This window comes from Cygnus atratus, chromosome 13 (genome assembly GCF_013377495.2).
Source record: "Cygnus atratus isolate AKBS03 ecotype Queensland, Australia chromosome 13, CAtr_DNAZoo_HiC_assembly, whole genome shotgun sequence".
Lineage (NCBI taxonomy): Eukaryota > Metazoa > Chordata > Aves > Anseriformes > Anatidae > Cygnus > Cygnus atratus.
In genome coordinates, this window is record NC_066374.1 from 14275381 (window position 1) to 14299891 (window position 24511).

At 42.3% G+C, this 24511-nt stretch overlaps 1 protein-coding gene across 1 annotated transcript in view; it reads right to left on the reverse strand.

Annotated features, from left to right (window-relative positions):
- Window positions 1-8430: 8430 nt before the first annotated feature.
- The window catches only part of FGF13 (fibroblast growth factor 13), a 55513-nt gene continuing 39432 nt past the window's right edge, over window positions 8431-24511 (reverse strand). Inside the window, exons 4-5 of the mRNA XM_035541751.1 lie at window positions 9829-10027; window positions 8431-8567 (exon numbers count right to left, since the gene is read on the reverse strand). Coding sequence (XP_035397644.1) covers window positions 8431-8567; window positions 9829-10027 — 336 coding nt within the window. The remainder of the gene's footprint in view (window positions 8568-9828; window positions 10028-24511) is intronic.

Consider the following 24511-nt stretch of genomic DNA (forward strand, 5'->3'; position numbering starts at 1 on the left):
GTTGAATTCCTTGTGCTTGCTGGTGCCAACCCCATTCTCACCAGTTCAGGCTGCCAGGGAGTGCTCATATGACAAATGCAGGCTGAGAGTTATATAGAGATCTAATCTGTCTACCTTTGTCTCTAATCTCAATACATAAACATGAATATATTTGCTATGTATACACACACACATATATATATGTATCTTTTCCTCCTTGGCAGGACTTGAACTCTGAGTGGGCTGGTGTCTGTCTGCTGCAGAGCGTGACGGAAGAATACTACTTTTGCCCTTGTTGAAAATGAAAATAATTGGGGGTTGGCTCAGTCGAATGCCACAGAGATGTGCCAGGGGTAGCACTATTGTGGGTGAGCAGCTGCCACAAGTATCCTTGAGGCAGATTTGTGGCTGTCTGTCTGGGTAGCTGTCTGTCTGGGTCAGTACAGTCCTCTGCTCTGCACTGTGCATGCTGTGAGGGGTCTCACCAAGGAGAATAAGCACCTGAAACAAGTGACTTCTGGTGGCAAAGTGTTAATGAGATGCCAGCTTTGCATGACAGATGGGATACCACACACCTGCCACAGGAGGTGGAAACATGCCTGGGCCCCACATGGTGCTCGCAAGGCAGCTGCTCTTGGCAGGTGGGGCAAGGCAGAAATGCTTACCTTTTTCTTGAATGCTGATTGAAGTTGCAGAACAGGATACAACTGGAAAAAAACAGTGACCAAGGGGATGAAAATGGTGCTGTGTTCATAGGTAGAGGCTTGGGGATCATCTAAGTAGGTGGGGTCACTAGCTGGTAAGAGTTAACAGCATCCAAATTCCTGCCTGGTTTATGATTTCCTCTGATTTCTCTTTGTTTTGCTCCATCTACCCTGATTAAGTGACCATAACATCTGCTGATTGAAACTTCCTGGAAAACCTCAGTACTGCATTATTTAATATCTTCACCAACACCTCTGTAACAGGTGGTTTCCCAAATGTTACCACTACTTCCAAAGCCATTAATGTTTTGTTGTTGTTTTTTGTTTTTAAATGAGGGAAGTTGTTAAAAACACCCTTCTCAACAACAACAAAAAGTTCTGCTTTTGATTAACAAGGAAAAAAGTTTAAATTTTAAAGATCACTTTATATTATTAACTGACTTAATTATCAGAAGGGATGGTTGAATGAGCAGACAATTAAAATAAGGAGAAGCTCAGAAGGAAAAGTTCATCAGTGCATTAGGCAGACAATGGGGGAAAAGTAAAACCATTTCAAGTACCATTTGAAGGAAGCCATTTGGGAAAGAAATAGGATTAATTAAGTTTTGAACCAGTTAATTTTGTTATCCAAAAATATTTCACAGATTAACCACTATAACATACTTATGCTTGAGGTAATGGCTGAGCTCCTTCAGCAATGGGGTGAATTTCTGGTCCAGATGAAGGTACATTAAAGCATGAGGCTCCAGACTTACCAGAATCCATGGTGTATTCTGCAGCCACGATCAGGATGGGGCCTTCAGATACCCATAACAGAGAAGTCTAAACTGCGGCACAGTATTTTGCTGTACTGGTTATGGGTCAGGGTGTGAACTGAGTCCTGCTAAACGCGATGAAAGGCAGTGGCTGTGTGGCCTCTCATAGAGAATGCACCCTGCTCTATGATCCCTAGCCTCCATCATCTCCTCCATTTCCCTTTATTGGCCTTGTTCATTTTTGTTGTAAGCAAAGTGGCACCTTTTTGGCCTAAAGCATCTCTCGTTGAGCTAGAACAGTGATCTGGAGGAACCCAAGTGGAAGGTGCTGTCACCAGAAATTCCCCTGAAGAGGAACCATTTTCCTTCTGCAACATTATTCCTATTACCCCTTCCCTGGAGCATGTGTGTATGCAGCTCCAGGGATGCTCCAAGGGTCCTTTCATTCACATAATTCAGGTAAATGCTTATCTTCCTTTTTTTTTTTTTTTTTTCCTGTTTCCCTTGAGAACGTGTCTAAAAACTTCTCCTTCCATGGATTTGTCTCCCTGAGGTTTTTGCCTGTAGGCCTGATCCAGAGTTCACAGTGGGAAGAAGAGAAGACAGTTTTCACCAGCTTTGGCTGACACCTCATAGATAATCCTGCATTCCAGACCTTAGTATGGGTTTCATCAAAATGTATGTAGTATTGTTTGACAACGCTAAAAGAATTCCGAGTTCTTGTCTGTATGAAACCTCCTTGCTGCAAAGGTTCGGATGAAGGCGTCTGTGCCCCCGCTCTATGTGCAGGGCCCTGCTTTGTAAAAATGGGTTCAGTGGGTTTAGTAATTGAATTAAATCAATACATAAAAGAAGGGGAAAAATATATTTGCCCAGTTAGATAGGGCTTTTGTTTGTGCGATAGTTTCTTCAAGGTGTGGGTGATGAATCATGACAAATTACTTTTCAGAGCTTTGCAGTCTATTCACGAACGAATTAATTTTACCAGGCACCAGCCATGATCCTCCCAGAGATGCTGCTGCTGCCGCCATTCAGCCACAGCGAGCAGCATTTTGCTGTCAGTGCTGAGCGCTTCTTTTCACAGCGAAGCCCCTGAGTTCACCCAGGCTACCCCGGGAATAGGCTCTGTGCTGAGACTTCTCCATGCAGGAACGAAGACAGAGTGTAAGAGAGATGCCCGTCTGCTGTGTGTCCCCCCAGATATGACACCAACAGCCCAGATCAACCCCATAGTCTGCACCGACTGACACCTCATCAAATTAACCATCTCTGTGTGCTACAAAGGTTGGGACAGGGACACCTCTTCCATACACAGGTGCGATGGTCCCTGGGGAGTGGACCAGTGGCCCTGTCTTCTGCAAGGGGACAAGCTCAGAAAAAGAGTACGACATAAAGTGTGCAATGTTAAGCAACCCATGGAAAACGAAGCCGTAGCCTACACCTCCAGTTGCTGAACTTCGGCAAGACATGCCAGATATATGATGTGGGGAAAAACATGTCCTGTGGGTGCTTGAAAGTAATTTTGCATAGGTGGTATTGAAAGCTTTTAACTTGCAGCTTGTTAATAATGATCTTTGAAGGGAACCCTATAAACTGTCTTCCAGTTCTTGATGAGATGGAATAATTTATTACTTCAATTTCTCTGATTAATGGAAAATGTGTTTCAAATTTAGGTTTTACTTTAATATTTAAACTTCCCCATGAGAGGAGCTGCAGAAGGGCAAAGTGATTGAGTGCCCTCCCCTCCGAACTGCCGTGGCGTGTTCCCAAATCAGGGTGAGCTCTGCTAGAAGAGCTGATCTGCAATAAAAGCCATTGCTCACCAGCAAACCCAGGTTGTTTCAGAACCCTGCTCTCCAAAAGGCAGGAATGTTGGTGCCAACCTGCCAGTAAGGGTCAGGTTACCACAGCTCTGTTCACTCATGTCAGTGAATTTTTATTTATTTTTTCTTAATTTTAACCTGTGATCCAAGTTGGAATTCTCAAGAATGTCTTCCTCAAAAGAGCTGGAAAAAAAGCCCAAAGCTTATGCTCTTCAGGGCAAATCACATTGCAGGGCTTTTTCTTAAGAAACCAATCTATTTAAAATAGGCTTTTTGCTATTCTTTTACATCATTGTTTTTTCCAGAGCCAAAGTCAGAAAACAACATGGTGTTTTTTCTTGATCTTACACCACGTAGGAAACTGAACTCCAAGATCTGGTGTAGCTGTTCCTGAGCTGGTAAAACTTATTACATTGCAGAGCAACTGAAGGATCCACCTGTTTTGTCTTGACCACTCAGCTTGCCCCTCTCTGGATCAAGAAAACATAGGAGAAGTGCAGTATTGGTACAGTGAAATGGAAGCTAAGCAATAATGTAATGTAGCAGTGCTGGGATGGAGAGCCCTTAAATAGCTGCACTGATAAAAATCAGAGCCCAGACAAAAAGGAGACTGTTTTAGAGAGAATTATTTATTAGAAGATAGGAGGTTGTTACATATAGATTCTGTCCTGCAAAAGTGTCCTGGTCAAGGATATGTCAAGGAGACATTTAAACCTGTTAGAGCTGGCTCTGGTCTCCATTCAGAGATACTCAAGACACAGCAGAGCTCTGCCAGACCTGGCTCTCACACTGGTGCTCAGCTGGGGAGAGGCCTGGTTTACCACAGCATCCCTGAGCTTATTACACCGTCTTTATCCCACTGGAAAACCTGGCCTGTGGGCTGGAAACCAGTGGTGGGGACACCAGACAGTGCTGCAGAAGGGGCACCATTCTTCCCTGGACTAACTTGGAGATAATTATTTCCCCAAGCAGAGAATTGTCTTCCATCATGCCAGTGATGAACATGGCTGAGCAAGTGGCTACAGAGATAAAACCATGCTATGAGGTAGCATGACGTACATTAAAACAACAACAACAACAAAATTAAAAAAAAAAAAAAGACAAGCTCTCTGTGATACAGAGAAGAGCTCTTGCCACCCTCCCTTACCCCCAAACCAGACAAAGCAGGCAATGTCCAAGCCCTATGCAGAGACCTCAGAGAAAGCAGTTCTGATAGGCAGATGACAAAAAGGCAGCAATTGTGCCTTATAATAGTTATGCTCCTAGCAGTTTTCCTCCCAGTTTCATGGGTGACCCATTTCCTTTCGTGTTGGCAGGTAGTATTTGTCAGCCTTTTGTAAGTTCTGAGCACAGACCCAATGGTGGCTCTAGGCCCTTTGCCTGGTGAAGTCCAGGAGAATCAGAAAGCCACTGTGCCAGTTTTGCACCTCCTGAGCCAAATCCAGGCCCACGGTATGCTGCACAGAGCGTGGGCAGCATTGGTGGAGAGGCAGGAACAAAAGAAAAGGCAGATGAAAGGCATCAGCCATCATACTGGCAATAGCAGAAGGGCCTGAGACCAAGCCTTCTGCAGACAGTTGGTGGTGGCTCACAGACAGTACAACGCTTGGTTTCATACCTTCCCCTGGGCTTTGTCTTTATTCCAGGCATGTATCCCATTGCACTAGGATAGATATATGTGGCAGAGCAAGGTGGGCTGACCAGTGGCTATACGTTTTCTTTTCATAGGCAGCTATCCATACAGGTGTTTTCCCAACATCTCGCAGGCTCTTAAATGAGGGTCTGACCCAAAAGTCCTCTGTCTAATGGTCTAATCTATGTGTGCTGAAGGAGAACGACAAATAAATACTCTGGAGTCTGTCTCCTAAATCTGGTCCACTGCTGAAGCCACATTCCTGTCTGCCCACGGGGCTTTGCTGGCTGGGCCGGAATATCACCTTCGCTGTCTGCAAAGTGAAGATATTTTACTATATTTCTCCTTATTAAATCCCAGTCTATGGCTCCAGAGACTACATGTAAAACTCTGGGCATAATTTCCCCTTTTTCCATAGTGTACCTGAGCTTCTGTGTGCTATCAGGACACTATCAAGGGTATTTGCTTTCAGTCACAATATTCTGAAGGAAAAACTATAGTTGTAACAGGTTTGTCAAAAATCTAACACAATTGTCAGAAACAGTTGTTTATGGCTCATCTATCACCATATCTCTCTTCTCATCTTTAACCCAAGAGTAGGATTTGCTAGTCTGATATATTAGAAACCCTTGAAAATAAGGTCTTGGCAGTGAATGCTCTCAGCTGATGCCAATGCCAATACAAAAGATGGGTCAGACTACAGACCTCAGAAGGGACCATGTGTGAGATGAGCATTTTTCTCTCACTGCAGATGACCTTCAAGGCTAGAGATACTGGGGATAGGGATTAACAAGGCTGCAGCTATAAAGCAAAGCAGCAGATCTCCTGTTATCTTTAGGATAGTAAACATTTGGCATTGAACCATGTATCTAACTAGCTTTGGCACAAATATGCCTACTTTTAATCAGGTTTTATGTCCCTAAGGCACTCGGACTCCTTGGAACTTGCACCCCAATGAGTCTGATGTTATTAATTGGGAGGGTTGAGAAAAATGTTCCATGAGGACAAAGCACACTTAATTGAAGAGAACAGATGCTCCAGACCCACTGACGTACCAAAACTCTAGGAGCAGTCACAGGCCGTATCTTCAATTTTTAATAACTTTCATGGAACTGGTTGTGCTTCCCTACTTTTTTCACGCTTCAGCAAAGGGTGTGCTGAGGACCCTGAGGTCCTCTGAAGGCCACTATGATGGTGGTGTTTGGTGGGTGTTGCAACTACTGCTCCAATATGGGACCTTAGCAAGCTGAAGCTCTTTGCCTACTCTTTGCCACAAAAAAAAAACAAATTCTGGGGTTTGATGTGAAACATAATCTCTTTTTCTCCTCTCACAGCCCTGACATTCATAGAAAGCAATTGTTCTAGCTTGGTCTAATTCCAGTTTGGTCAAGAAAGGATGAGACCGACCACCAGACAGTAGAATACCTGTTTTTAATGTCAGGCTAACATTTATAGGTAGCTTTTTGTCTCCATTACCATTATTCCCTTCCAGAACTGCTTCTTCAGCCTCTCATGATAAGAACCTGTTCCTCCTAGGCCCTATTGAAACACCTTGATGAATGAAGTTCACCTGTCAGAGCTGTCTGGGTGTTCTAGAAGAGTTCTCTTTGATGTTTTTGGAGAGAAAAGTTAGGAGAGAGGGACATTTTCTCTCCAGAATGCGCACAAAGGCAGGAGGTATGGTAGCCCATTTCCTCAAGTCAAGACGAAGCTGGCCCCTGAGGTGAACTTGCAATGGTACTGTGCAAGCTCTGAGCATCCTCCAGGTGCCACACTGGCAAGAGCAATGCTTGACTTACCAGATATCGCTGGGTCCCCCCGTACCGAGGGCTCTGGAAAGGTGAGCTGCGAGGTAGCGCTATGCAGCTGCACTGGGGAAGCCTAGCAAGGAGAACAGACAGAGAGAAGCTGGAGAAGCTCCAAGCAGAGGAGTGCAATTCACTGGGGCTCCAACAGCGCACAGCAGAGGGGCCGTTACCAAGACTTCGTGGCTCTTAATGGTCACTGTGTTTTGAGTATCTCAGCTGGGCATGTAAGACCAGTTCTAACAATATCCAAAAAGAAGAATATGTCCTCAATTGTATAGTGTGTGGCGTTACAAGGGGATAACCGGTTACATAGAAACATTTTGAACATTAATTGCAATATCTTTTATAACTTTGTAATTTAACTGCCAACCTTTTTCCTTGAAATTAATCACCAATGTACATCATATAATCAAACAAGCTTTTTTAAAAAGTACATCTTAATATAAATAGTTTATTCAGTGCATGGTTGTGTATACAACAAATAATAAACAACTCTTTTGTACAAGGCAGAAAACTGCCTGTACAGAACTATGTCAGTTTTGGAGCACAGAATCCAACGATGATTAATGCACAAAATCTTACACATCATGCAACTCTATGCCAATATTCCAACTTTCTCCCATGCAACAGACATGATGACCTAAATGGAAACCTAACTACATTTTTTTAAACAATTGTTTCCAATAGCATGTATAAGTATATGTTGTTTAGGGGTAACCTGTCCTAACGCTTCCTCCTACACAATATTCACGTGCCCGTTACAGTGAAAGAAGGACTTTTACAAATAAGACGTTTCTTATAAAAAAATTAAGTCACCTTAATTCCACAGTTTCTGTCTTTAGAAAAGAAGCCACAACAATAGTTTAACATGACACACAAAATGGAATTAAGAGAAATCTACACTGGAGGATAATTTTATCCCTTTCTGTTAACTTCCACTTGGGATAACAAAACAACTCAAGTCCTACAGACTGGGGTTAGCACAAGAACTTTACCAGAAACTACAAATCTATAAAAATTTATATTTCATTGTGTTTAAAACCACAAGAACACTGTTTGCTTGAGCCTGAGACACCAACTCTCAGTTCCAACCCTGAATTTTAAATTATTTTTTAAAGACATAGCTTTAAAGACCCATTGGAGTTCAGAAATCAAAAAGTTGCACTATTCCAAATTAAAGGATATATTTTTTATCAAGCCTTAGATATAAAACGGTAAGCCAAGGAAACAACAGAGTTTACATATTTGTTTTTTGTTTGCCCCTATAAAACATATAAGCATTAAAATTTCCTTTGAAGAGCAAAAGTGGTCTTTTTCTTAGTTGGAAAGCAAATTCTTATCAGCAGTGAATGTTGTGAAATGTTTTTGTTTCGTATTCCACAAAGCACAGGAGAGAGAGAGAGAGGGGGAGGGGGGAGGGAGAGAGAGGGGGGGGAGAGAGAGAGAGAGAGAAAGGACATTTCTTGGACATTTCTTCTCCAAGATTTATTCCACAGTTATGTTTGCTGGCTATCCAAGTGCCTTGTGATATGCACAAGCATATTCTACATTATTGGGGTATATCCTTTGACAACCAGTAGATCTAATGGCTGATAAACGAGTGACCTATGCAAGTTCGGTGGCTTGTCCTGGGCAATTGAACGTTTGGATGAAAGACTGCTAGTAAGAATTCAACTGCATCCAGAGGTAAGGTTCTGTTTAGAGAGCACTTGGCTTGCCTTAACCTGGCTACGTTGACTCGTTTTGACTCATGGATTTACCCCCATTTAGCACTCCTGAAACACTTCTGCTCTTTGTTGGGGTCCCACTTCCAGACCTTGAGAACTCTGTGAGATCGTGGAGAGAAGGCTCTTTGTACATGGCCACTGCAAAGCAAAAGAGTGACAGCACGTCAGCACACTTTACAGTCACTTGGTGCACTGTCCGACTATGAAAAGTCTGGATTTTTCATTCAGCAATTAGCAATGTAAGGAGTGACTTAAAGAAACACAGCAAGGAGACCACTTGGATTTCAAACACTGCCTTAGAAATTCCAATCTCCTTTTCAAGGGTATGGCATTTTAGAGAGGAAAAACCATAACTCCCTCTCCCTCCCAGTTTAACCACCCACCTACACTCTGCACTTACAAAACTCTACAAGACAGACGTGAGCTGATATAAATCAGCATTTCCTTACTAATAGTGAAATAGCACTACCAACAGCTGCTATTTGACCTGTTACTTGTATGTAGTTCAGACATGTGGGTGTGAAAGTAGATTTTCAGTCTTCTGTTTGCTTTGTGTTCACACACATAAAGGAGGATCAAACTCAACATCGGGTGCGCAAAACCTGCTCCTAAATGTAGACTGCCAAGCTAGTCCAGCATTCACCCAGGACTATGCACCTTTGAAATATCCTCTCTGATTTCAAAATAATACTGCCTTGAAAAGTTACTTAACAGTATAACCCAGAACTAGAGAGCTTCATTCCTCCTGAAGGAGAAGCATATGGAAGCTAGTTCTTCCGGAGAAAAGGAAGCACCTCCATACATCAACTGAGATCTCTCTCTTTGCATTGACCAAAGATGTAGCCAAGTCTGAGCACCATACTGATTCAGATGCTTCAGTTAACTGGGATGACTCCAGGTCCTGGCTTTTAATACACAGCAGGATACATACGCCACATGCATTATTACCTTTAATGTCATGTGTTGATGCCACATTAATTACGGTTAAATAAGAACCATGCATTACAGATTTATTCCAAGCAAAAATAGACAAACACCCTGTAATATGAAGCACAGATTGGCAAGCTATACAGCAAGTCACTAAAGGTCTGTGAGCAGATGTTTGGGACATTCCAGGCGAAGTCTTCATTACCTATAAGGGAGACACTGGTCTTTGGGCACAAAGAAACTAATATGCATATTTGGTTAAATGAGAGAAAGGCAGAGGTAATATAGAGAAACATAAAACAAACAAACAAGCAAACCCTAGCTCTGGTTACACTGAGTGTGTTAGCAGAATGTTATACTCTTGTTATACGGTTAGCTGTATCCTTCAAATACTTATGCACAGGAATTAACATCTCTGACACTATATAAAGTCATTTCAGAAAATTTTTTGGGAGCAAACCCAAACAATTACCTTTTAATGGTTTTGGAAGAAAATGTGCTGCAGGTTTATTTTTCTTCACGTGGTTTCCTTTCATTATTTCTCCTTCCTTGTTAAGACCCAAATACCAACCCCGTCCAGATTGTTGCTGTCTATAGATCATTGAAGAATATGTTACATAGTAGTTTTCAAATACTGATTCTTTGAACTTGCATTCAGGTGTAAAATGTTCCTGTAAGAAAATAACAGATCAATATGTGCAATGCTGAATCTCCCATCAGTTAATGCAAAAGCATCCAATATTCATTGCTTTTCTGACAGTTAAAAGACCTAACTCTCGCCCTCTACTATCCAATTTGGAATGCTCGCCCTAAAAGTACTAACAAAAGGGTAACACAATTTGAAATCCATGAAATGACACTGTGAGCAGCTCAAAGTAGCATAATAAAATCTTTTTGAGCAATGAGTAAAACGTCTAAGTGAAAAATTATTGATTGATGCAACTAATGGCTATCAGGCAGACACAGCCCTGATGTCAGCCCCACGGGACCAGCTGCGGTCCAGCCTTGCAGACGAGAAGCGAGGCCACGTAATGCCTTTGTGCATTAACTGCTGGCCTTAAATGTTTAGGAAAAAAAGTGCAATAGAAGTTCAAAGCTGTGATGCCATGAGTAAATGGTCTTTTACTAGCCCAGCAATATTAAGTTAGCTTGTAGCAGCTGCCTCTTTGCCTTAATCTATACTCTTCCTCTGCCCAGTGTATCATCTGCTGAAAGCCCAGCTGTCAGAGACCCACTGCAGACACCAGCTTCTGATCTGGGACTGGCAAGAGTTAACTGGTATTGCAGATGAAAGCATATAGGATCAAGCCTTAGTCGTCATGATGAATTACACAGCTGCTTTCAAGGAGATGATATTGAGCTAATAGTTAAAATAAAGAGCAGCAAACCAGGAGAGAGCCTTGTTCTTCATGCCAGTGGTGTGACTGGCTTTCACTGTACAATGGTCTTAACTCAGTTGATACCTTTTGGCACTGTTACCCAGGTTCAGAAAAGGATGCAGGCATGAAACGTAAGTCTTGGATGGGTCTAAGACCAAAATGCCAGTCCTTATAGAACTATTCAGCTGTTTCCTGAGGTCTCTAGGCACTTCAGGTTTTTAGCGATACAAATTTTGATGAACTTTCAGCTACGGACCTCTGACTGCCCATAAGATATGAAAGAGGAAGGGCTTGGTCTGGTGATGCAAATGTTAATATCGAAAACATGCCTATCATTGCTCTGCACAGCCACCAGCTCTTTGCTGGACTTTCCTTGTGAAGGCAGACAGCTTCTGCAGAGCTGTCTTTGTGCTCAAGTATCCTGCAGCAGCATGAAAGAAAGGAAGAAAGATTGTGCCTGCATAATGATTGCAATTTTGAATTAAAAAAAAAAAGTCACAGGAAATTAAGTGTCTCGGGAGCAAAAGATGTTCTTATTTAATTTCTGAATATTCCTGTATGAGAATAAAGATGGTACTTAAAAACAAAACAAAACAAAACAACAAATACTGTACATTTATGCACATCTTTTCCCATTTTGTCTTCTCATAGGAGAAAGAAAAAACCTCCCGTCCTCTGACTGGCATTTGCTTCAGCAAAGAATGTGAAGTAAGAAATTTTCTTCCTTTTTCCTTCAAAGTAATTGGCTGTTATTTAGTTAATTGACGACTGGTTTCAATCGCTGTCAAACAGAGACAGAAACTATAGTTTGCCACATTTCTAAACAAAAGCCTTCTCTCACTGTACCCTGCCCAGTGCTAGCCATGTTAACAAAGACTATTGCCAGTGTATCATCCAATTAGCAGCAAAATAGAAAACTACAGTGCTCCTGATGGATGATTATGGTTTATGTACAGTAATTTGGAGCTCTTTCGGGTACAAAAGGCCTGCTTGTGTGCAGTGACAGAGGGTCAGATTGCAAATAGAACCACGTTTACTCCAGCTCTCTTAGGAAGAAAATTAACTTCAGTATGAGCAGCAGGAGCCAAGAGTCCCTTGAAGCAGAGTGAGGAAACAGAAATAAAGACGCTAAAAAACTCTTTCATCCCCGATTTTCCCCTTGGCTGCAAGGCTTGCGATAACATGCCATGGTGGAACTCACTGCGAATGAGCTTGCAGCAGTGCCCATGTACAGCCAGACACCGCCTGCTGGTGCCCACCAACCTGAGAGCCAGCCCCATGAGCATCATGAACAGCCATCCTCTCCCTGCCTCAACCCACGACTCAGTGTCATGACCACAGCGGTCATTTCTCATGAGAAACAGCCGGGCACAGAAATAAAGACTCCTCTCAATAACATGTTCAGTGACCGAGTCACATTTCCTCTGTTTTTTCAGCATTGCAGCAGATCACCTTCATTCATCTGACTGGCTGGGCACGAGATCATGGTCTTTCATCTTGACTGATATCTCCTTAATTTCTAGGCTATGGCTGTAGTTTCAAACAGGTGCTGTGTGGTGGCAAAGGCTTCCTCCGTGCCAAATAAATGGTGATCCCAAACGAGCTGTTTACAGAAGCTGAAGTGCTCTGCTTGCACCTGAATACTAAGCAGCTGCATACCTTTTGAAGATGTTTGCTCCTACCCATCATCTGCCTTTAGTTTATACAACGTGTCTCTACCACTCATTTAAAAAAAAAAAAAAAAGAGTGGGGAAGGGGAACTGCAGACAGAAGCTTTTATTAAGGAATGCTAGCAGATATGCTCCTAATTTGAGGGTATTACAATTAAAGCATATTGTTCTGAGCTTGGAAAGCTCATATACCAACCTGATTGGGTATGGACAGGGCTTCTATCAGCACACTGGTTTAAAATACAGTGCAGAGCAGCAAGTGCAAAATGGCCATTATGTTGTCTTTGCTGGTAAATTCTTTGATAGTGCACTGAGAAAGCACAAAGTAAAGTTGGGAGATCTTAAAGAGAGCTTTAATTCTTGAGAGAATAAAAACTGATGTTTTCCAGCTTATATAATTAATGCTATTCAAATTTATAAATATAAATAACGGTTGAATTCTAAGGCCGCAAGCAGATATCACCAGATGTAAGTGCATAGTGATAATAATGTCATCCCTGTTTTTTCCTGTCTTCCAGTTGTCCTGAAGGGAAGTCCATCTTTGCAATGAAAGTAATTTGAATGAGTTCTGAGGTGTCAAGTGTTATGAATATATAGTTATACAAAACAGATGAGAAAGCAAGCATTTGTGTGAAACAGTATTTCAGTTGCAGCTTGCTTCAGCAGTCAGGGATGACGGCACCTGCACGACAGTAAATTGCACTCACCCAAGCCCCTCGCACATTCACCCTTAACAACGAATGAATGAATAAATGAATAAATAAAAGTTAAAGAAAGTGCTGGATTCATTGTAGTCATGACTCAGCCATGCTTAAGTAAGCAGGAGGATGAAGTATCAGAAGCTGCTTCTTGGTTTTGAGCTGATCAGCTGAACAAGTGAAATGTTTCTGCATGAATAGATCTGCAGCTGCATTAAATATGTGAAAATAATTAAAAAGGAGAATAATTTGGTGTATGATAATATAGTAAAAAGGCATTGTAGCATATATTTAGAGTGACTGTATTTCCAGGCAGCTGACGAGATTACATCTAAAATAATCCAGTCTCTTCCTTACAAATACTGAGGTATAGGCCTACCGATGCTGAAAGCTAAACTACTGTAAAAGCAAACCTGGCATTCTTCCTGCTCTAATTGTGCAAAGGCCATGCTTCAAGCCATACACCATCCAGATTATCAGCCATCACACCAATCTACACTGCAGGACCAAATATTAGTTATTATGGCCCCCATATGATTGTAATGCAGGAATTCAGACTCCCAATAGACAGAAAATGGGGAATCTGCTCTAAAGAAAGGTATTCAGTGTCTGCAAAGCTCTGTCATATTATAGAAACCTCTCATCAGGATGGCTGCAGGCACAGTGCACAAAAGGAGGGCAAAGATGCTTACTCTCTGCTATTTATTGCATACCATATTTACATCATGGATAACCTTGGCAGGGGACATGACCAAATACTTTACAGAGCAGTAAGTTTAAGTCTTTAGGTCAATACTGAGTTTGTTAAATTTCTGTATATCACTACAAGCTGAATGTTTTGCAGCTTCCAACAGCAGTTGACCAGAACAATGAGAATATTTACTAAGATGGATTTAGTGTTAGAGGCATGAAAAAAAAACACACCACAAAACCAAAGACAATCAAACAAAAACCACACACACACAAAGCCCCAACAAAACAGAGAAACAACAAAAGAGAAATTAACTTTGAAAACAATTTGGAAAAAGTATTGGGTACATGGGAAACTTGGAAAATGTTCTTACATATTGAGCATACATTCTTTGCAATCAATGATTTTGCTTATTGTGTTTATTGTTTATTTCCTCTACCTAATGAAAATTGGATTTTTTTTTCTCCATATCCTGATTTCTTTCAGGACTATAATGTAGCCCAAGACTCCATTCTATAATCATGAATTTTTGAAGGAGCCTCTTTAAGGCTCCAGAGTAGTGATTTTCTGCACCAGTGAGCCTGCCTTTTTATATTAACAGAGATTGATTTTCTCCATCTTGGCATGTGAAGTTCCAGGGTGTATCCTTTGGATCATCACCCTGTATTGTGCAGTGATATCAACTGTACAAGATGAGATCACTTCAACTTTTAGGTTATCAGAAATAACAGCTTTTAGGCCACCAATGCGACAACACTCTCTGAAGAAACTGGTATTTTGTGAAGCCTCCAAAATCCGTTGGCAATAGTGACTGAAACTTATAATTAGCTTGAAATAATTTATTCTGGATCAGATAATACAGTTTCCACAGATAGAATACAATGCCACAACACTGTCTATTTTGCTTAAATTTACCTATTTACCTGTTCTGAGGAATCCCTGTGCTTTGGGTGGGAGCAACTCACAATATATAAATATGTAATGATCCTCTAGGACTATGATTAGAAAGTCTGTTTAACAATGCAGTTGTAATTTGTGGAAGAGTATAATTCCCCTTGAGTTCTCTGCAAGCTGAAGGCATGTGTACTGGCATTGTGACCATCCAGGAAAGAAAGTTAAATTCAAAATTATGTAGAAAAGGTATAGTAAATTCTTTCATTAGGAAACCTACTTCCTGGCAAGAGAGATAGGAAGGCACAATTTTCCTAGGAGGTCATCCCAACCAAGTTCATAGCATGGAATTGTCTGGGATATTGCAACAAACAGGAATTTATGAAGCGAAACACAAAAACTCAGTGGTGTGTAAATTTATTTAGGACAAAGCTTCCAGAAACAATAAAATGGAACCCAAGGAACCAGCAGGATATCTAGCATCTCCAGAGTAGGATTTCAGGTTGTCACTAGGTATTCTCTGAATCTATGAGAAAAACATTGCAAAGATCCTGTAATTATTCCCTCGACACTGTTCCTTTGCACAGCAAATAAAATGCACAAACTTAGGGAAAAACGTACACAGTGAACTGAAGTAGAAAACATATTAATCACAAACACAGAGATTTACAGGTTTTAGTTTTGTTCATTACTTTTTTACTAGTCTTATCAGTGACTCAGTTGTGAAAATTTGTCCAGGTCATTGTTGCCCAGATTTTTAAGTGGCATTTAGGCACATCAATAAATACCTATTTAAAGTTTGGTGCGTCACCACTCAGCATGCTCTGCCCATGCGAGGAATGTACTGCCTGATGACCCCAGGGAAAAGCCTCAATGACTGTAAAGAGTGCTGAAATTTAATTGAGACAGGAACGATGCATGATCATGGCATTGTTCCCCAGTCTTTTGGTGATGCTCCACTTCCACAGCTGTGTTGATTAAGCAAAGCAGTCCTTAACTGGGGCAAGAGAACTAATGCGTGATACATACAGAAAGATGACACTCTTCTGAATACTGCAGAGGAAATTAATCTCGTTAAAGGAAGTCTACAGTGTCATTTAAATGTTCTGCAAGATGCCCAGGAGAATGCCTCACAGATGTCAAGCACAGGTCCCATTCCTAATCCAGCTCACAAAGTTATAAGACATAATTTACATGGTATGAATAAGAGAGAAGTTCTACTTTGCCCCCATATGCTTTTCTGCATCAGTGCTGAGCTGTGCTGAACGTGTGTACCCCTAACGATCCTGGATGCACGGTACAGGGAAACCTCTGCAATTTCCCGAATGCTCTATAAATATTTTAAAATCTTCTAATGCTTGCATCTATTTTTTTTTTTTAATTTCTTTGGCTTTAGGGCACCAGACTTTCCAGTCCTAGATGAAAAACCGTGAAATTCTAGTCAGATAGGAGGAAGAAACTAGTCTATAAACACTGGCTGTTTTGTGAAACTTGGGAAGGTCTATTAAGCGCTAAGTGCCCATCAGGTTATCTGAGGGATCTAAACCAGATTAACAGAGAAGAACAACATATGTGATGAAGTCCTACTATTACTAGAAGTTGTTTTTTTGTCATATTCAGTTTTTATTGCTTCACACATACAAAAGCCCTATTACTGCTTCAAAACCTATTAAAAAAAGTCTCTACATAAGCTTGCATTTAAACCTCTAAACCTTTTCAGAAAGAGAACTCTATTGGCATAAGCATAGGTTGGGGTTTCAAAAAATAATATCTATATATACTAGAATAACTTTCTCAATGTATAGCCAAAGGCCGTATTGCATGATAAAGCCCATGATTTGCATGAGACTGCCCTTCCATGCTTGGTCAAGGACTGGTGACCACCACTATATGCTCTGGGTGAGGTAATCTCCAGTTACTAAAAAATGGGAGTATCCTGCATGTTTTTCCCCGTACATCCACACTCCGATCTCATATTCTTCTCTAGGTATGTGCCACTGATCATCTCTGGACTGCAAGCTTGCTGGACCTTGAATCCGATCTGCTGCAACTTCTCACGATTCCCCTCCCAGGTGACTGAGTCAAGCAGATGAAGTAAAGCTTCCCAGCTGACCAAAGCACCACGAGCTACCCTCTGAGCATGTCAGCTGAAGAGCAAGAGCTGCCTCAACACGAGCTGTACCAGTGTTACTGAAAATAGAGATGCTGGAAAAGATGTGCTCCCTGAAAACATGGTGGAAAAGATACTGCATGCTCAACCTGGACAAAAAATCAGGGTATCTTACATCATCAAAGACAGCTGAAGCAAGTGACTACACGTAGTGCACAGGTATATAGTGTATGGAGACTCACAGCCCACTGAGGCTGGCAGTTCCTTGCAGCAGACTTGAGATGGTGCCAATGGGTGAATCCTGCTTGCATTCAAAGCTGGAGCAGAACTCCCTTTTCCTCTCAATAGGCTCAAGATTTTCCCCAAAGAACCTAGTGTTTCTCATCATTCTCCCAAGCTCATTATCTTCATTTTCTGCAATAGTGGCTTCCACAGGTGAAGTCAGCAGCACAGAAAACGTATTAAAAATGCGTCCATTGTTGTTTTTTATCGTAAGCAAACTTCTTCTTCTTCTTTTTTTGTTTTTAATAGCTTTCTTCTCTCAGCTTTTAATTTTGGAAAACAGCACATAAAAGTACTCAGCGTGCCTCTTCTGTGCCGTTCATTACCTCACATCTCTCTATCATGTCTCTGCTTATTCATCTCTTGTCTTAACTAAGCGGACCTAATCTTTTTAAATCTCTCCTCATATGAAAGGTTCTCTGTGCCTCTAATCATTTTCATTACCCTTCACTGAATCCTTTCAATTTTTTTTTCCAGGACTCAAACACAACATTTAAAAAGAGGCTGAACCATTGAGTTGTATAACAGAGGTAAGATATTTTCAGTCAGTTGTCTTATGACAAAGTAAAATGGTCTTTGCTGTTCAGCCTCACCATTGTGCATTTGTACAAAAGTTCTCTATCTTTTAAGTTGTGTCTCTGATAAACACAGTTCAATTTTATGGTATTTCTGACATTTTGATCCACCAGTGTACCCAAGCTTAAAAATTAAAGAAGCAGTGATGGAAGCAAAAGGCAGATAGGACAGCTTTTTTTTTCCCCCCAGAAATAGAGCAGAAAGCCCCAAAGATGCTAAGCAACCTATTCTGTAGCACAGACGTTATTACACAGATAACCCGCCAGCCATTACAATCAGATTTCTAGCAGTTATAATTGACATCAAATTCTGGTATTGTCAAATCTCTCTGACACAGCTGTTGTGCAGAATGTCCTCAGCTTAAGTGTGTCATGCACTGCTTTAAAAAAAAAAGAAGTCCGCGTTTAAAAATGCCTTTTGAAGTACTGGGACCATGTTCTGCTTCCAGTTAAAGACAGCCCTGCATCCCACTTGTTTTAATGGCCAAGCCCTGAGCCTGCTGCCATTCGTCAAAGTCGGCCAGTGACCTGAACTGCAGAAGGTGAGCACTCAGAGAAGGCTGAGCCTCAGGAGACACCACAACTGCCTTGTTTTGAGTCAGCTGCTTGTGGTTCGTTCTTCCGAGCTGCTAATTGCCTGCCTGCTCTCCCTTTGGGTTTGTATATCACTTCCTCATGAGGACACGGGGCCAGAGAAACCATGCAAGGGTACTGTCTTCCACACGGCAGCAACAAGCTGCAGCAAGCTGCTGCAAGGAAGAGCCTCTCCATCAGGCCAATGACATAGCATGAGGAGACATCGCTCTGTCACAGCCCAGCCGTCTGCAAGTTGGCAAGAGCAGCCGAGAAAGAAAATGTGTTCCTGTCCCAGTAGCCCTTTTACCAAATTACTCTTGTATTCATCTACATGATCGCTGCCACTGGGGGAATCCTGCACTGCTGCTGCTGGGGCTGCAGAGAACAGGGCAGCAGCCACGGGTTAATTTGCTCCTAGAACAAGGTGACTTGGCTAGCATTTGTTAAAATACCACCTGGGAGCATGGGGCAGGAAGGGCAGCATGACCTTTCTGCTGCCATATTGACTGCCTGAGCCGTACCATCCCAAAACACTGGTTTCAGTTACATGGGCTGTGAGGGGCTGCAGGGCACAAGCAACCTGGGGCGAGGCTCAGCAGGCAGCAGCAGCCACACTGGGGTACCTGTGACTTCAGCAGGATGGAAGGGCAGCAAAGCTGGAGCACTGCACCACCAAACACTCCCTTGGCACTCACATCCCTGATGGGCTCTTTGGAATTAGCAGGGTTAATTAGAAGAGTGTGGGATTTACTGCTCTAGCCTAGATACAGGACATCAACGGCCCTAGGGTAAGGAGATGGAAGAGATCTCCTTCAGACCATCACCCGTGAATTCATGCAGATTTATCTGAAAGTGCTGAAGAAACAATAATGTAATTAGTGTTTGCAGCAGGCTCTAAATCTGTTTGTTTAATTACAAGCTGGGACATGACCCTTTTAGCGGTGGATGCTCCTTGAATTCTGTGGGGAAAGGGAAAGAAATGGAAGGTTTCCCTTTTTAGGGAGCAGGGTAGCTGAGCAAACAACAGTCAGAACAAGTGCTAATGTTCTTCCCCTAGGAATAGGTGACAACGGGGAATGCTGTTTTTGCGGTAACCTGCAACCTGTCTGAAAGCCTGTCTGCACAGCCACTGGGACTTACACCGGGCAAATCAGCATGGAAGTGATCTCCTCGTCCTCTGCTGCACTTGTAAGGAGCGATCCTGGGCTTCTGATGGCAAGCTTATGGAGGCAGAGCTCTTCCCTCCACAGACTGGGCAGGCAGTGCTGCCAAACTCAGCCTCAGCTCAGCTGGGACCTCTCCATGCCACCACCCACCACCTTTGCTGACAGTGAAGAAAGATGGGACCTGCCCCTGAGGAAGCGCTTGGAGGCAGATGCTGCTGAGTGAGCTCTTTTTCTGCGCACCAGAAATTGCCTCTGCTCACTGACTGCGAGAAGCTGCAAGCAGAAGATAAATAACAGCAAGAGCTGCAGGAGACGAAATAATGCCACATTACATCAAACAGGTCCTTGCTTTGCTGTCAGCTCAGAGTCTGTTCTGCACAATAGGACAGGCTTGCCATTTGGCCCGTATATTTTATTAATGTGGCTGCATATTTATGGCACCATGGGTTAGCCGATCCTTTGGTGGTCAATACCACCCTTTTAGGCTGCAGTTCTCAGCAAAGGCATTTATCCTGGCTGCTGCTTTTCCCCACGTGCAGTCAGCAATGCTCTCAGGTGGCTGCCTGCAGGTGCTCCGCCCGCAGCAACGTTGCCAAAGTTTGGGAGCCCAGTGTAAATCTCTGCAAAATACCGAATGCAGTGGAGTCTTTAGACTGGCATTATATGCTAAAAATAGTATTAATACCAATCCAATAGGCCTATTATTTACATTTTTATTCTGCAAGGCACTACACTGCAGGCTTCATTTTAAACACAAATAATGTCAGTGTAGGGAAAGTTAAGCAGGTCATTACACTGAACAAAATCAGTGACTCTTTCAGGACCTGATCCTAAACATAATACGACCAAGGGAAAGACTACCTATGACTTTACTGTATTAGCTTTCTGATGTTCACGTTCTCTGCTAATAAACATACACATCTTGATTTAAGAACTCAAGGTTATTTGATATTTTCACTCTTAATCCAGCTAACTTGCCTACATTAGGTACAAATGATAAAGACTAAGCTTGAATACTGGGAATGTCACAGGTTCAAGGAGCTGGTTAGCTCTGCCTGGACCAAAGCAGCATCTCTGCATGACCAAATGGTAATGTGACCTTTTCAAACGAGCTTGATTTTCTGCAATCCATTTATTCATGAATGCCATGGATGGATGTTTTTCAAACCTCAGTAGTTTGACAGTGCCAGGGTATTACTGGCAGCCAGACCCTGCTTCTTGATATAGAGCAGCAATGCTCTTTGGAATTCCTCCGCCCTCTCGGCTCCCTAAATTATGCTATTGAACATATGCTGCTAAGAGGATCTCAGAGGGATGTTCGTATTAGACAGCAGGCTAATTGTGGGATTTGAGAGATTTCAGATGGCAAAAACTTTAAAAAGGAAGATTATCAAGGATTATACAAGAAAGATGAGATGTAAGACTGACCCTTTATCCAAGAGTTGATGCTGACTGAGAGAAAACATTTGTTTCAGCAGGTGAAGACCCCACCTAAGAAGGGACATTTATGCAGAGAAAGAACAGATTGAATTTCTCTCAGTAAATGACACATATGCCCTCCTTATAAGCAATACTCGATGGGTCAGATTAAAGGAAATTCTTATTCAGAGGAGTTTTCCAACACCCTACACATGAAAAACTGCAAGAGAGCAGAGCCCAATCTCCTCTGCAGCAGGCACAGGTAACAGAAGCACACACATCTGTCTGTAATTTGGGTAAAGCATGTATTAGCATTTAAAACACTGCATTGCTCTAACAAGCAAGCTGGCACCACATAGCTTGGGAAATGGGAGGCTTTGTGCTACAGTCAGTGCTCAAAGTGCAATGTGCTCTCAGCAAAGGCTGACTGCATCCCTAGGAGTGGCTCAGACAGTCCAGGAGGGCAGCAAATGCAGCTACTTTCATCTTCACCAGGCCCTCGGATAGCAGCCCAGGCAGAGCACTGGGGAAACCTCTCTGCAAACATCAGACAGGCCTAGGACAAAATAAAGTTTCTTCTCTCTTAAATTAAATAAATAAATAAATTAGTTGTTACCCCCAAAAAAGGGTGCCCAGCAAGCTATACGGTGTAGATAGAAACATTTCTAATACCTCACTGCGTGATACAGCAACAACTCCAACAACTCCCTCAGACAACTGTCCTCAATGAAGTTAAGAATAGATGTTTTTTTTCAGTGATTTATAGGACGCTTTCTCTAAAACAAATGCACAGTCTAATAGCAACTCCTGTCCTTCCAAGAGAGAGCCTGAGCCAGAGAAGAGAGAGGCTTATAGAGCTCCGCTTTCTCTCTCTCCCAAGTGGTGATACGGACTTTGCAAGGGTCTGTCATTTGGTGATGTCTCACTCCCTGCTGCCCCTGGGCTGTGTAACTGATTACTGGAGCCAGACTTTTGGGAGACATGCTGCTGCTGTTGTCTAAGCAGCAGAAGAGACGTGAGTCCCTGGTAAAGCACTTACAAGGCCGATTTAAACTTGGAAGGCACCCAGATGTCTCAGGGAGGGGTGCAATTTAAAACCCTACCCTAAGATAGCCTCGACTACAATCACAGATTTCTGGGAAATCCGCATGGAACAGTTGCTTCATGAGCCAGGCCCTGCAGACCTATGTATTACAGCATTTCAAAAGGAGAGCTGGTGCCATTCTGAGTTATCTCACAGAGAAAAAATGATGCAGCAAAACAATTAGTGCAAACTGTGACTAAATGAGCGCTCCCTAGCTTACAGAGCTGCTGCACACTTACAGAGCTGCACCAGCAAGTCCCTCAGACTTCCCAAGAATTCAAGTCCAGGAACATTTAACATTTCAGTCCCAATTTCTTCTGACACTGTTACCTGTTGAACAGACAGGGAGCTCTCGGACAAGACATAGAAGGGCTGTACTACAGAGAAACCTTCATTCCTCAAATCATAAAAAAGTTGAATAACATGAGTACCTTGATGTTAAAAACAAACTTTGTAGCTCTGCTACAGAGAGTCCTTTTAAGCACAGTAAAAACAAAGAACTTCTGGTTCTAAATTAGCAGTTATTGTGCTTGCATTACAGCAAGAAGGAATCTGAAATTCAAGTCCAAGGCTTCTTCTGAAAACTACTACCATCTTCTCTCAAAAATCTAAACTGCCCTGGATCAGTTCTGCTTCTAAAATCTGGTTATCTATTTCCAAGTCAGCAAATAAAAGCTGGCTGCAGCCAGCCAAAGAGCAGAGAGCAAAACCACCCTGCAATTGAAAACATAAAGGTGAGCTTGTCCATCACAAAAGGTGTTCGTCTTCCAATTTACCCACCGGTTCATCTTCCATTTCACTGTCTAGGGCTACCCTTTGCTACTATAAGCTAACAAGCAGCAAAAAAAAAAGGCTGAGGGAAGAAGGTACAACAGGGCAAGGATTCAGGAGAAATGCTGGTAAATTTGATCAGCTGCCTTCTGAAATCTGCACAGGGAGTATGTGCTGGCAAGTTCAGAAATGCAGTTTTCCTGCAGGCAAACAAGACTCTGTGGACATCCTTGGACTTTGAGGATTTTGTGGCTAAACCCATGATGAACAAATGGGGTAATTAATTTCCACTTAAGTTCTACCACTGAAATAAAATAAAACTATCACTGAAATAAATGGGATTCATCTATCTGAATATCCCTGAGGATCTGAGTCTGAATCTGGACCTGCGTGTGTGAGCCCAGGCTCTGATTCAGCTCTTCTACCTCAAGGCACATAAAAGCAACACCAAAGTTAAGAGCTGGGTCCGCCTGGGATTTTCCTGCCCTCAGTGAACACGGTTGGGATAAATTAACCCTGTAGGGGATAATGAAGCATGGATCTGCTATGTTCAACTCCCGCACCACAGATTCTACTCTGCTAAAGGGTATTCTAAGTGAATTTAAATACAGAGTATTGAGTAGACGAGGATTTCAGTCTGCTCTCCTCCAAGCCAGGCCAAGTCTGCCCAAGATCAGCCTTTGCATCAGCAGCGTGACTACTGAAACAGAAAGAAATTACCTTGGGTACATCCAAGATACAGTTTTCACTTTGCAATATTTGCAGGGATTTCTTTCCCCTTTGCTGGAATAGCCCCCAAACCTTTCAGTATTATATTGGCAAAGCTCCCAATGAAATGAATCATGACTTTGCCTGAGTTAGTGCTCCAGGACTGAGCTTTGAATTATTAAGAGAGAATGATTTGTAAGAAATTATGTCAATTTTCAAAACAGCCCAGCAAATGTAGACAAAACCCGTTCTTTGAAACTAGTGGAAAGTATGTGGTTGAACTCCCAGTCTGCTTTGAAATCTCAGCACTAGCTTTTTAGTGAGAGGCAGTGCCTTTTAAATCTCATATTTTAATCATCATACTTCTGTACAATGCAGAACTCTTGCCTTGCTGCTTTGGTTCAAACACAACCTTCCCCATTATGAGCTTCACAGTGTAAGTGAGCCCCGTGTGTCACAAGCTGATGCTCTCCTGGCAGGGAAGCGGCAGGCTTGCTCCTTTCCTTCCACTTGTAAAATAATCTGCTGTCAGAACAGGTATGTGCGACTTCCCAGAGTGACCTGTTGATATCCCTCTTTGTTCCAACATGGCACCTTGAGGGGAGTCAGATGGCACACCAAATATTGCTTTAGGCATTACATTTGCATTTGTAACATTAGCCTCAGATACAGTGGCGTTTCTTGCTGATTGGGTAATGAACTCTTCCCCAGGTTTGGGGTTTCGTCTGTGCCACCTGCACAGCCATGCAAGCTGGTGTTGCAGTGACCCACTCCTCATGTTTACTGAATTCAGCAACACCGCGCACATGCACACAAATCTTATCAGTGATTCCTAGACTTCTGTTATTTTTTAATAACATTTTAATTATTTTTAAATCATATTTTTATAATTATTCATATCTGTCTTTGCATAGGATGTCTGAGTGCAGATTAATTGAGTGTACACATTAATGATTTTCTTTCTGTAGGAGGTAACAGTTTGGCTGCTGGCCTCTCATCTTTTTAAGCTCAGACTGATGAAATCCAGCTCTTTGCTTTAGTGTATCCGACCACTGGATGTTTGTTGTTGAAAGGCAGCTTCTGTCAGAGCTGAAAACACAACCACACAACGACAGAATACAAACTGTAAAATGAT